Here is a 14324-nt window from a genome sequence, read left to right as displayed (position 1 = left end):
TCCCAGGAGGGGTCGGGCATGTTAAGCAGGGCCAGGGGCAAGAGCAGTAGTGATGGAGACGGAAGGAGGGGCGTGCGGACTGCAGGGAGGCTCAGGGAAGACCCTCTGTGGGGGCGGGGAGGGCTGCGGAAGGAGCGTGCCCCCAGCTCCTGCCTCTGTGGCTGCAGTGAAGCCGGGTCTGGGGCCAGTTGCCCAGAGCAGCGTAGGGGGGCTTTCAGGACCCTGGAAAGGGGTGGAGCTCATGGAGCTCCTTCCTTCCTGTCTCACCTCCCCCTGGCCTCAGGGTCTCATCTGTGTTCTCCCAGGCTCAGAGTTTAATCCTCCGATTTCTCCTCTTTTTTTTTTTTCCTGTTTATATCCATTTAGTTACCAAATCCTTGTGTGTTTTTTAACTGATTAAAAATCTTATTGTGGTAAAACATTCACAACATATTTTACTCATTTTGAGTGTACAATTCAGTGGTTTTAAGTACATTCTCAGTGTTGTATAACTATCACCACTTCCCAGTTCCAGAGCTTTTCCTCATCCCAAGCAAAGGCTCTACCTGCAAAGCAGTAACTCATTCTCCACCCCGACCCCTGGTAGTCTCTATTCCTGTCTCTGTGAATTTGCCTGTTCAAGGTTCCTCATATAAGTGGAATCATACAGTATTTGTCTTTCTGAGTCTGGCTTCTTTCACTTAGCATAACGTTCTTTCAAGGCTAAGCCATGCTGTAGCAGGTAACAGAATTTCCTTCCTTTTTAAAGGCTGAGTAATATTCCATTGGGTGTCTGTTCCACATTTTCTTTGTCCCTTTGTCCGTCGATGGACCTGGGACCCATCCAGGTTTTCATCACTGTGGACCATGGCTCTTCGTCATCCCCTGTGCAACCCCCACCTCTGCCTAGATTTGAACCACGGGTGTGCTTGGGTCGCAGCACTTGCCCCTCAAGTCCATGGCCTTTGCTTTCAGACCCAGGCTCCAGTCCTGTTCTTGCGTGCAGCTGGGGCAGGACATTGATATTCCAGGCGCAGCTTCCCGATCTTTGCATTTGAAGGTGGTAGCATCTCCATGTGGGGAGGGCCTTGCGGAGGAATACGTGCAGAGGGTTATGCTGGCTCACGTGCAGGTTGCTCAGCACAGTGCCTGACACACAACCAAGTCATCTCAGGCCGGCGGCCTGAACGTCGTGCTCTCCCTCCCGCGTCCAGCGGAACCCTCAGTGGTTCTGCGTTAACTCACCCGAACACGGAGAACTGCGCTGGGCAGCTGCTTCCAGCCATCCCGTTTCTGAACCCATCACCTGGAGCAGAGCTCCTGTTCCTACCACTTGCCCTCTTCCCCAGGGGGACCAGCTCACCGGAGCGTGTGATCACTTTTGTGACTTCTGTGGCACTTGTCACCGTCTCAGCAGTCACTATTGCGCGTGTCATTTGTTGGCAACACTCATTTTACTTCCAAGCCTCATGAATGGGGCCTGCAGGTTGCCTGCGTGTCCTGTTCTGTGAATATTAAATCACGTCTGTGCCGTAGAAGGTAGGGGTCTCCCCCAAACTCTCTATCATTTCCTGGGGTGCTCTGTCAGTCACTTTATTTGACCAGCTGGGCAACTCTTCCCGGAGGTCTGACTTCACGAGGGCAAGTGTTTGATACTATTGTTGAAAAGCTTTTAAAAATCAGCTTAAAAAGCAGTAAAGTATGTGTTTTGGTTATATGAATATAGGCCCAGAGGACACATTTTAAAAACTGTCCTAACATTGTAAACTGTGTTCCTGTGACTTTGGAGACTTTTTTTCAGCAGTAGCCACACAAGTGACTTCAAAACATGCTCCAACGTAGACAACTAAAGTGGAAGAGAAAAATGTGAAGAGAGCCGCAGAAAACTGGTAATCCTCCAGACGTGGCTTTAGAGGTGCCCGAGACGCTGTTTGAAGAAGAATATTCAAAGGTTTTGAGTAAAATGCTAAGGAAGTGTGAACGGAAAAAAGGAAATGTTTCTAAAATAACTTATTTTGTCATGTGACCTAAACACATGTGTAGCCGAGTGAGCGCAGACGCTGATCTAGGTACACGTTTGCCCGTTTCTCCTGACCCCTCATAGTTTGTGTGTTCAAGTCGGACACCTTCCGTTTAGAATCTCTGTCCTTTGGGGCATGTTTGGTAGTTGTGGCCTGTGGCCAATATGCACGGGTGAGCCATCGCCCTGATGTCACTGGTGAAAAATCAGGCTGGCCTCCTACCTGCCCTCAAAAGCTCCGTGCCCCACTCTTTCCCCGGCAGCTTCAGGGGAGACAGGCCAGGGCCCAGCTAGTGTGGACATATGCAGCTGGATTCGAATCGTTTCGTGAATCAGGTTTCTGAAAACAGGCCATCTCTGCTTTATTTCTCCTTTTAAAGATCTTCTTGGAAATGGCACCGATCCATAGAACCGCTGTCCTGGAAATTCAGCAGGCGAAGGGCAACTGTGCTTGGGAGGAAGAGCCGGCTCCCCGGTGGGGCAGGCAGCAGACAGGGTCAGGTCCCCTGTGCCGCCACGGCTGGCTCCTTGTGTGCATGTGCGGCCCCAGGCTACCTGAGTGTGCTTTCTCCATCTCAGGCTCAGAACGAAGAGACGGTCCCAGGGCAGCAATCCGCCTGCCACGGCCAGGAACTCCTGCATGGGATGGGGAGGGGCGTTGGCTTCAGGACATTTCCTTCCTAACTGAGGGCCTTGGGCATCTCAGCCTCTGGAGCTCTCTCTCTCCAGAGAGAGCCCGGCTGCTCTTTGGGTTCAAGAGGGGATGGCTTGAGCAAGTCAAGCTTTAGGTAATTTGCCAGCCAGGGTTAAGGAGCACCGACCCGCCGGTTTGGAGTGGCGCACTGAAAGACCAGCACGCGGCCTGGCCGCCGCTCTCTTGTTCCTCCGGAGGCTGAGCTGTGCCCGGCCAGTGCAGGACAAAGGGGTAGCTTTCAGCCTCTGTAAATGGCCTATTGTGCCAGGGGAGGAGGAGGAGGAAGAAGGAATGGCAGCATCTCACCAGCTTGGCTCACTGTTGTAAGGAGAGAAATCAGGATTTCTTCCTTGGCTGCTGCCGGGGCCGGGAGGCTCTCTCTGTGGGGTGTGTGAGGGCCCATCCCTAATGAGGGGTTTCTTCAAACCACCGTTGCTCTGCTGGGGAAAGCTTGAGAGAGGGCAGAAGGGAGGAACATCTGGACCCCCCACCCCGTTTGTTTGGTTTGTGAATAACATGAAGAAAATAAAATGCTAATGTAAGTAGACGTCTGCGGGGCTGCAGGAGCTGTGTGTGTGTCCCCGTGTCCTTAGAGAATGATGCCCTTGTGAGTCGGGAGGGCCCACTGGCCCTGGAGCACCTTTTCCTGGTGCAGACAAAGTGGTGGAGGTGAGCTTCTGTGCACAGTGGAGCTGGAACTCATGTGCTCAGAGGCCAGGGCGGTGGGGTAGAGGCTCGTTGTTCCGTGAGACGGGGGAGTTGGGATGCACTCCAGATGCCGAGTTCTCCTAATCCCATGGAGCGTGAGTGCTGGAAGGGCCTGTAGCAGCCAGCGGCCCTAAAGGCGCCTGACCCGGGACAGGCCCAAGGGGACTGGTGGGCCCCACGTGCGAAGGAGTATGTTGATGCTCTCAGTGGAGAGGCGGTGACCCACCAGAGGGTACGAAATGTTCACGTGGAGAAAACCACATGAATTTAGAGTCCTGGGAACTCAGACTGGCGTCCCAGGGACACTAGGGGAAGCCTTCTAAGTCCCGAGCCCTGGTTTCCCCATCATCATTTTGTACTGTGATGCTCGGATAAGGTGCCGGTGGGAAAGTCTTTCCAAAACACCAGCTTGGTGCTAATTGCGTGATGAGCTGGTGTTATGCAGGTTCGGGCAGCTGGGAACCAGGTTTCTGCTGTCTGGCGGCGTGCGGTCCTGTTTCTGTCCCCTGCCCAGGGCATCTGTTTCTACCCAGGTCTATTTAAAGGTGTCCTGTGCTCTGCTTCCTTGTACTGGGCTCGTACCAGGTTTCTTGGACCCTGGCCACACTCCCTGTCATTCTGTGTGGTTTCAGACTCCAGCTTTACAGGAAATTCAAAAGACCCAGTGGGGCAAACCCTCTTTTTGTCGGTGCAAAGAGGAAGGTGCCCAGGACTAGCTGAGGGGAAGGAGAAGCTGGCTGCCAGTAATGTCCCGTGTTCCGAGAAATACTGGCTACTGTCTGTGTAAGCCCTTAAGCCGATTGAATCACATTTGTAGCACACAGCAGCAAGATTACCTGCCTGGGCTATAAACTTCCTGAGATGATGGTGTGCAAGTTTGCTTTTGAAAGAATTTCAAAAATATTACAACGAGAACAGCATTGGAATGAGAATAAATTCTGAGCTTTAACTATTTGTTGGTCAGTTCATGAGTCTTGATACTCCTTTGAGACCAATTATTGACTGAGACTGTCTTAAAGTAGGATGTGCACGTTCGCCTGCAGCATTTCAAGGCTGTTTATTATGGCTCCTTTTCTTTGAATGTAGGTCTGTCTCCATTTCTAAATATCCCAAGCACTTTTTCCTTACAGCAGTTAATAGAAGGGGGAAGGTTTATAATGCCCTTTGTTTCACATGTAAGAGTTGTTCTTCCCACAAATCTAAGTGAGGTGTTAGCTTAATTCTTCATTGCGTAGACTGTGTATCCTACACACAGCATTAACCAGTTTGTTCAGTGCGGTTGGTCTGCAGCTGGTCCCCAGCTGCCAGCCGAGAGGCATGAAGCAAACAAACTTCTGTAGCTTGTCATTATCAACAAAGGTAAGAATTTAGCTGGCTTTAGACCCTCAGCATGGCAGGTCAGTATCTAATAAAACGCCTTCGCACGAGTGCTACTGTGATTTTTTGATGTGTTTAAAAAGTTTCCTTTCCTAGACATGTCTATAAATAGACTGATTTCATTCTTAGTATAATGCTGTCTACAGCTTGGCTACGGCCGATGCTTAAAATAGAAAAAATCACGTGCTTATGACTGGATTTGTTGGTGAAGGAATTATTTAATATTCTCACACAGGGATGTGATTCTTTCAGACAGCCCCTGCAAATTCACACGATCTAGGTTTTATGGAAATTACTTCGGGGAGGGATGAGGGGAAGGCAGGGGTGTTGGGGAAGAGGTGGTAACCCCCATCAGATTTCGAGTGCTGTGGGCAGAGCAAAGACACAGCGGGTGGATCAGTGAGAGGGGAAGGCAGGCGTGCACACTGAGTGTGTGAGGCTGCTTTGCACCCTCGGAACTGCAGGGCTCTGTGAAGTTCTGCGCCTGGAGGACTGGGCTCAGTTCGTCTTCCGAGCCGCTGAGTCCTGTGCACACCTCTCCCCCTCGGAGCGGCCCTGCCTGGTCCTTGGGTCTGAGCAGTGGCGACTCTCATTGAACCCGGTGAGGGAGCCCATGGCCTTCTGTGTCTTCCCCGGCTGGCCAGCCCGTGGAGAGCCGGCCGCGCCCCCAGCCCTGCCTCCCGGCTCCTAGCACGTGCCCAGCACACACTGGATGCTCAGACGTGTGGAAGGACTGGGGTAGCTCGACCCCTATGGACTCGTCGAGAATAAAGTCTGCTGGCAATCTGTCTCTTTCTCGGTCTGTCTTGTGTTGGTCTCACATCCCACCCCACATCTGATCATTTCAGTGACTTTTCAGAACACACCCATTGTCTCTTCTTATTGGGAAGCTAAGCAGAAAGAAAACAATGTCTGTGTTCAGAACTGGCACTGCCGGTGACACCGACTGATGCTGTCCCTGCCCATGGGTGGAGCAGTGGGGTGACTGCTCCCAGCTTCTCATTGGCCCATCCTTCACCCTGTCTTCCCCTGGCAGTCAAGTATAGATTTTGTCTGCTAGTTACCTTTAGCCCAGTGGGCAGTGGCACAGGACCCAGCATGTGACTAATGCCCTGAGAGACCTTGGCGGGCTGGGGCCCCTCCCCCACCCTGCCCCCACTGCCTTTTCTGGTTCTGCGGTGGTGTGTCACCTAGCAGTCAGCCGCTGGTGGCACAGATGGTGAGTGGCTCTGTGAGTGCTGGTGCTTTCGCTCCAGAACTGTGACCTGAAGAAATTTGCTTATCTGTTCCTTCTCTGTTGTCATGTCAAACCTGGACGTCTCCTGTGTGTGCGTGTGTGTGCGTGTGTGTGTGCACACACCTACACAGAGCTGTTGTAGCACAAGAGTGCATGAGCTGAACAGATGCATTCCTCGGCTCCGTTAGTGTTGATGGCCAGTGAAAAGCTTGATATTCTGATCCTCTGTAAAAAAAATACAACAGTACAGACTGAAATTTAAAGAGGATTTCTATATTTGAAAAAAGAGGGTTATTTTCCGTCTGTGACCTATCTGTTTAAAACAACATATAATGAGTAGCTCACAAATACCATCTGAACTTGTAGCTGAATTAACACTCAGTGGATTGCCAGGAAGTTTTTAAGAAAGCTCCGACGATTTGCTGCCGTGTCCTTCCTTTTACAGGCAACATGCTGTAGGCAATCCTTCATCAAGATTCTCCTAATGAGGATTATTCTTATTTGTTATCTGTACTTCACATTTTTCATGCCCATATCTATGTGATTGTCTATAAAGTGCACTTTGAGGCTTTAATAGACATTGAAATTGTCATCTAATTTTCTTCTGTGTGTTTGGCTTCTTAATTTAATTCGTAGACTCCTTATAGTAAGACACTTTTTTATTACCCCTGTACCTTGCTGTTTGGTATGCAGGACTAATCACAGAGTATTGGTAGAGGACATAATAATAACATTAGTATTTTATTATTAAAGTGCCTATTATTATTGTCATTATCATTATTATTATAGTGCCTCCCATTTGTTGAGCACTTTAGGATGCTTTGTACCATTCTAAGTTCTATGTAAATTATTTAGTTATTATAAGAGCTCTAGGAGATAGTGCTGTTTTTAATCTCCGTTTACACATGAGGAAATTGAGGTACAGGGAGGTGAAGTCATTTGTCCCAAACCTTATAGCCAATAGGCCAAGGAGTTAGGACTTGGCTGTAGAATCTGGGGTCGTAACCCCACTTCTTGGCTTTCTCTCCACTGTCATGCTATAATCTGTCTCCAGTTACTTGGCGGTTGGTTTAAAGTTTATGCACATCAACTTACCGTTTTATTTTAGCCACACAATCTGCAGGAGTAGAAAAGAAATTATTTGATCAGAGCAGCCAGCTACAGTTCCCCTGTGTTGGTGCTGTGGCTTCCCTGGCGTGGGGGTGGGGCAGGGAGGCACGCTGGCTTTGGGCCAGTCTGTTTCCCAGGTGGGGACTTGGTCTGAGCTCCGTGGGAAGAAAGGAAAACTGTGGGCTCTCCGTGGTTTGGGCTTGTTTGTGCCTCTTCTCTCTTACCCCCACTCGCTGTGATGGCCAGAGTTGAAGGCGTTTGACTGGGTGGAGGAGAACAAAGGTACAATATCAGGGGGGAAATTGGAGACTTATGCCACTTATTGAGCATTTTATGCTAAGAATTCTTAGTCTTGAACACTTTAAAATGTGGTTAATGAAAACTTTACACAAGACAATAGCAGTAAAATGAGTTCCTAAAATGATTTTTACAGAAAGGAAATTTGAGAGCCAGGAGAGACCCGGCTTTCAGGACTGTGGGTTCGCTGCCTCGGCCATCGAGTGAGGTGGTGGGCCTTTGGGGACTCCGGAGAAGAGTCCTGCCTCCCTGGAGTGAATGTGACGTTTTTCTCTCCCGACAGAAGTCAGCCTAGGGTGGCGCCAACACGGGACCATGCAAGCCCATGAGTTGTTCCAGTACTTCCGTCTGCCAGAGCTGGCTGACTTCCGACAGTACGTCCGCACTCTGCCCACCAACACGCTCGTGGGCTTCGGCGCCTTTGCGGCACTGACGACCTTCTGGTACGCCACGAGACCCAAGGCCCTGAAGCCGCCCTGCGACCTGTCCCTGCAGTCGGTGGAGGTGGCGGTGAGTGGAGGGCGGGCCTGCCTGCGGGTCTCTTTGGGAGGGCACTTTGCAAAATGTACTCAACGCAGGGAAGCTTGCCAATGATTCGAGATGGAGTAGAGGCCCGAGTGTGGGTTAGAGGGACCCATGGGGTGGTGCCGGCTCAGGGGCTGCCCAAAGTCACGTAGAGGCTCGTTCTGGAAATCCCACGGCTTCCTCCCCAGTGCTGGGCCCGGAGGATCTTATGGCTGGAAGGACGGGCAGAGTCTCAGCTCTCACGGGGCTTCTGCTTCTGCAGAGAAGTGGGCTGTCAATGTCACAGAAAGAGAACTTCCGCTTGTGCTGTGCCTGACAGTTAGAACACAAGCCCCAGCTGCTGAATGGGAGTCTGGGATTTCAAACAGGATGAGGCCAGACTAGGAGCCTACCAGAATAACCCGGGCCGCAGGATTTAGGGTAGGACATTCAGAAACAAGGACACTCAGGGGGTGTCTGAGGCTGAGCTGGGCGGTGCCATGGCTGCGTATAACTTGGGCCAACGAAAGGTCGTACTATCGTTGTTAGGAAAGTTAGAGCAGAGCCGTGTGTTCCCTAGCTGGGGCTGCACTGGTGGGCCGGCTGCAGGAGTCTAGAGACCCTTCCAGACCAACTCTCTCCCAGGGCCCTTACTCTTCCCTTCTCGAGCACCCCCCAACCCCCCATCTCTCCTCAAGGTTAGGGAAGGGCTGCAACGCGAAGCAGCCAGGCGCTCAGCTCTCTGTGACTCTTCACCAACTCACAGCTTTGTCATTTCTCGCTTTCCTAGCCAAGTCAGAATGAATTTCCAATATGCATTACTTTTGACATAAATGAAAAACCATGTTGTAAATGCAGAATTGCCTCGTTTATGCTTGTAGGTGGAGGTGAGAGGCCTTGCTCGCCCGGGGCTGGTGGGCACATGCGGGGAGTGGGCCCTTCCACACAAAGCCAGGCCTGATTCATAGCTTCTGGCTCCTGATAGACGTGTCTGTCTTACTCGTGACAAATGTAAAAGTAGAAGGATTGAGCTGGTGCTGAGGAAAAATGGCCTTAAGATACTTTATTTCTAAACAAAAGGTAAATCGTACTTCGCCTTAGCCCACCGCACATGAATAACGAGTAGAACGTGACGGTTTCTGATGGGGCTGCGCGGGGCTGGGGCGGAGGGAGGGGCCTGGTGCCTCGGACCTGCAGGGCCTGCAACCGGGCAGTGGCTGTAAAGAAGGCCGGATTTTGTTTCTTGTACGAGAAGTTGTGGGAGCGCTTACGGGTGGTTTTTAAGCTCCACCTTAGCATGAAGTCATGGAGCCTTATTAAACTACTCACATAGGTTCTCTGTGGAACAGTTTAAAATTGCTGATAAGCAGAAAGAAAATTAAAAGCTGTAATTTCACTACCTGGTATATAGGCTTCCTGATTTTTCTCCTTGCTTATAGAAATGGATTTAGCTCGGGTTTTCAGAACTCGTAGGTATTCGGTATATAAAATTCTCTTTGCATTTCTAAGAAAAGAGCTGAAAATACTGAATTTGAGGTGAGCCTTCGAGTCAGGACACTTAGTGATTAGAGATGCTGTTAGAGAGCTCACACCTTCGTACGGACCTCGGTGGTGGCAGAAAGAGGAACGGGCTTCGCTTCCTTAAGTACCAGTCTGGGGCATGGGCAGCTGGCACTGCCGTGGGGGCCGGTTGCCGGGGGGTGGGGGGTGGGGTGAACGGCGCTGCTGCCGCGTTCTCCCTGTGATGTCGAGTGAGCACCGTGTGCCGGTCCCCACGCTCCCACCACCTCCCGTTTCCCACTGCACCTTCTTCACCCTCCCCCTCCCACAGACTTGACGTGGGTGTGAAGAGGGGAAGACTCTGCCCTTTTGGGTCTGGCTGCCTCTCCTCTCTGCCCACACTGGCTGCCTCCCAGCTACACTATTGTAAAGCAGCCTCACGGGTTTTTTCTTAATAAGTTACAGCTTGTACAATTTCCCTTTACAAACCAGGGTTGTAAAGAGGATCTTAGCGCTCATGCCCTGCACCTGTGCAGGAAAGGTGACGGAGACACCAGCTAGAGAAGGGGACAGAGACGCTGGGCGCAGCAACAGAATCCAGAGGGTGTTTGAGCATTGTGAGCACAGTTTGACCAGCAGCCTGTTGGCAGAGCTGTGTTTCTCTGCACTTACAGCTCTCCACGCACCACGGCCACGTGAAGATTGGCCTTTCCCGATGTGTCGGGGTAGGACTTCCGTCTAGCGCTGGGTGGAGGCATGTGTGTGTGTGTGTGTGTGCCTTTTTTCTCAGTCATTTTCACAAGTGATGATGCAGATTTTCCAGTTTTAGCTCATCTCAGCCTGTTCTCCGTGTTTATAGTCCCCACATCCCCCAGTGAAGAGGATCTTTGCTGGGGGGACTGGAAACTCTTGGGACTGGTCAGGGTGCAGACCTCTGTGGATGCAGTGAAGGGACCAGGAGAGCAGCGGGAGCCAGAAGGGACCAAAGGGACACAGAGATGTGGTGGGGCTGAACTGGCCGCTCTGTGTGGACCACGCAGCCCTGGGCAACTGCACCTGACTTTCACACCCCCAGATTCCTCGTCTGGAAGACAAAGGGGCCGGCACATTCCCTGTCACTGTTGTTAAGAGGGCGGTTTGGAGACGTGTAGAGCGTCTGCCTGGCCCCTGGTGAGTGTTCGGTAAATGTCAGTCCTCTTCTTCTGCAAAGGTCTCCTCTTTTGACCCTGATGCTCACATGTGAGAAAACAACGAGTTCAGAGAGGTGAGGTCGGGTCGTGCAGTCAGGGGAGGTCGAGAGCTGGGTTACGCTGCCTTCATTACAGTGACCGAAAGTTGTGCATTGTGCTAAGTGAGATAAGCCAGTCAGAGAAGACAAGTACCATTTGATATCCCTCATAGGTGGAATCTAATGAACAAACTGAACTAACAAGTGAAAATAAAGACAGACCCATAGATGGAGAGCAGGCTGACAACTCGGGGTGGAGGGGGCAGTGGAGGGGTCAAGCAAAAAAGAAAAGAGAAAGAACTCATGGACTAGGACAACAGTGTGCGGATTGTGGGGGGCAGGGGTGTGGGTGGAGGTGGAAGAGGGCCTGGGGGGATAAACAGTAATGGGGAAAATGCAGTAAAATGAACACAAGAAAATGATGTATTATAACTGTGGCTCTGTGGTGGCTGGGGGCGCATATAAGCAAGGACAACAAGGAAAATTTGGGTCTGCCTAGGCAAATTTGAAGAGTCAGTGGCTAGAGCTTTTAATTCCAAGGGCAGACTCTTCTGAAAATGGAGGTGCAGGCAAATGGATCTGAAGGTAGTGATGGAAATGAAAGGAGGAAGGAGGGGCAGGTTAGGTAAGAAGCGGAGTCTGAGACTCTACACAGAAGTCAGACGCAGGATCAGAAACTGTCAAGAAACGGTCAGCTTATTGCCCCACCCATCTCTGTGTTCATTGGTTGCTTCTTGCATGCGCCCTGACCAGAGGTTTGAACCCACAACCTCTGTGCATCGAGACTGTGCTCTAACCAACTGAGCCACCTGCCAGGGCCTAAAACTTGGGCTTTTTAATTAACAATGTAGGAAAACCTTGCTAACTTAAAATTTTCTTACTAAACTCGCATTACAGGAACAATTGAGTTTCCACGTGTTGTTGGACTGGTCTGCTAACCTGTAAGTGACTATTTATTCGAACACAGCGGCAGTAGGTTTGCGCTGGTCGTGGGCCCTGGCTGAGGGCGGGTGGGCTGCGAGGTGAGGGGCGGGCATCACAGAGGCCTGGAGAAAGGGTTTCTGAGCCCTGTGCCAAGACCAGGCCACAGAAGTATCAAGTAGCAGCTCTTACTAGGAATTCAAAGGAGGGAGGGTGATTGTTTTAGCAGAAAAATTGTTTCTGGGTTCCTTTTAACTGGGAAGAAAAGTCCAAGTTCACTGTCAAGCTGCTCTGAAAACTCATGCCATTTTGTAAAAATGACGCTACTTCTCCGGGGCTTCATCCGTCAGAGAACGTGGGTGCCCCTAAGTGACCCAGATGTGTGCTGCCATGCTTGTTTACATTTAAACATAGCCCCGCCCCGAAACAGGTTCAACTTGTGCCAGATGAAAAATGACCGATGTGAGCTGGCCTAGACCCCAGTTCCACAGGCTTCACCTCCAAGGTGAGGTGGGAGGCCTCCGCATGCTAAATGGCAGGCGTGGGGAGGTGCTGCAGGCCGGCTTGCTTTGCTGGGACAGAGTGTGTGGGAACTTGGATCGGATTTTGTGGCTCTACACTTTCTCCCCTTTCGTGGACGTGGCAGGTGCTCTTTTCCCTCCCGGGGCTGGCAGACTCTCCCTGGTGGTGAGTTCAGCGGAGTTTAGCAGCACAGGACCAGAGACTGCTGAGTATGGCCAGCCTCCCTCCCTAATCTGCAGATCTGGGCAGCGGAGCTCAGGAAGTTGGAAGCTGGAGAAAGAAAAGGAAAAGTGTTCAGAGGATTAGGGGGCCGGGTTGAAGAACCAAAAACCCCAATCAGGCACCAGTAATCTGGACCTGCCTCCTCAATGAGGAAGGTGGCCCATGTGTGTGGGCAGGTGTGAACCTGCTTGTGAAGCACACAGAGGAATCTTACGGCCCACCAGGTGTTCTGCGGGGCCGGAGGCTCGGCTCCCCCACGTGGTGGATGTGGGACTGAGGCAAGAAGCCTCCCTCCCGGTCCGTTTTCTCTTCTGGGATGTGGCTGGCCTGTAGCAGGTGCTCAGTACATACTCACCTTCCATCTTCCCTGTGCTGCCCAGGTGACACCAGCATGGATTGTCACTGCAATGGTCCTGCCCTTTCTGAACTCAGTTGGGTGCAAAGGATCTTGGGAAGCGAGCTAGTTAAATGGGGAGCATAACTAGTAAACCTGAGTGTTCATCACTACCCTGTGACCTTTATAGGTCAGCATGATGGGGCCGTCTAGGTATTCTTTTCTGTCTCCTGTCCACTGTCATTCAGAAAAGGTGATCCCCAGGGTTGCAGTGGGCTGGCCGTTGAAGGCCCTGTTTGATCTGTCAGAGATCTGGTGTTGAGGGCCGAGTGCCTCTCTGGGGGCTCAGGGCGGGGAAGTGGCTCTGGGCCTGTTTATGGAATGAAGCAGGTGAGGGTCTTCCGGGCGGGGTGAGATGCATGTGGAGTGTAAGTGCTGGGAAGAGTCCATTTCCATGGAGAATATTGGACAGGGTGGGGGGGTCTCTTTTACCCCCCAGGACTGTTGTTCCACCTGCTGCATTTTTCCGATAAGGATGAGTTTAACATTAAAACCCAGCCGAGTCTTACCAGTCGCTTTAAAACTGGGTTCTCCTCCTCATCCCTCTCTGCTCTCTCTCCTGTCCCCTCCTCTGTCTGTCCCTTGTGTCCCTTCTTCTTCCCGTCCCATCCCCATCCCTCTCCTTAGAGGGAATAAACAAAGGGATAGCATGGACAGTTAGTTGGCTGTTGTGGCCTCTAGATGTCCATCTTCTAGGTGGAGAGGAAGGAGACCACAGCATACAAAGCTTGGGCCTTTCTCTCCCCTGGAACCCTTTAAGGATATGGTTTGTCTTTGCATTTAGACACGGGAGTGGCACAAAATGACCCCCATGACCCGCACATCGAGGGTTCCCTTTTGTCAAACGCTGGCAGGAGTTCTAGTCTGGGGACCACTGACACACAGATGTCAGCTGCGGTCCTGCCCGTGCTGTCCCCAAGAGGAACGAACATGAACTTTCATTTCCTAATTCAGCCCACACGGCCCACCTCAGGGGCAGCCTGAGCCGGCGCGGATTGGGTAGAATATTCGCAGGGCCGCTGCTTTCACTGCAGGGCTCTGAGTCACCATCTTGTTTTTTTTTTAACTGGGAAACTACACGACCACATTAAAAAGTGCACAGCAGAAGAAACAAAAGACCCATAACCCTCCCGGATTCACAGTCTTATTCACTGGTTTCCTGCCCATTTCATTGGAGTTACGTGCTTAGCTCACCCTGTTTCTTGAGCAAAACTGACAGCCCCCCATCCCTAATCCTCAGATAATGTCAAACATCAAGGAGACCAAATGCAAAGTGTTTTTTTCATTTAACTATTTCATTTTTCATTTCGTTCTAGGTGGTCCTAGAAATAGGTGCTTGACTAACCCAGGAGTAAAACCCCTGGCTTTTGACGTGGGTCCATTTTTGGAGCACGTGCAGGCACTTTTGGATCCGGTCGCTACAAACGTGCTTCCCAACCCTCAGCGGCACTCCCTCGCCCCTTGTGGCTGGGACTGGGGTCCCGGCACCCGGTGTTTACACGCAACGTTTTCGCTCAGGCAGAATCGCCACACGCGTGCACATCGGAAATGATTCTTTAGGGGAACGCGATCGCTTCATAGAGCAACACATTTCAAAGCACAAATCTTGCT

General features: G+C 51.3%; 1 protein-coding gene across 4 annotated transcripts in view; it reads left to right on the top strand.

Moving 5' to 3' along the window:
- The window catches only part of ACSL1 (acyl-CoA synthetase long chain family member 1), a 56955-nt gene that overhangs the window by 11339 nt on the left and 31292 nt on the right, over window positions 1-14324 (top strand). For 3 of the 4 annotated variants that reach the window (XM_037055171.1, XM_037055170.1, XM_037055168.1), the window contains exon 2: window positions 7706-7932. In XM_037055171.1, the coding sequence (XP_036911066.1) occupies window positions 7738-7932 (195 nt within the window). In that variant the 5' untranslated portion in view covers window positions 7706-7737. Of the gene's footprint in view, window positions 1-5976; window positions 5998-7705; window positions 7933-14324 lie in introns of those variants that run through there. The other variant, XM_037055169.1, reaches the window with a different exon arrangement.

The sequence above is a fragment of the Sturnira hondurensis genome, unplaced genomic scaffold (assembly GCF_014824575.4).
Source record: "Sturnira hondurensis isolate 20B ecotype Veracruz unplaced genomic scaffold, ASM1482457v3 Scaffold0008640, whole genome shotgun sequence".
NCBI classification, from domain to species: domain Eukaryota; kingdom Metazoa; phylum Chordata; class Mammalia; order Chiroptera; family Phyllostomidae; genus Sturnira; species Sturnira hondurensis.
This window is presented reverse-complemented; position numbering and strand designations above follow the sequence as displayed.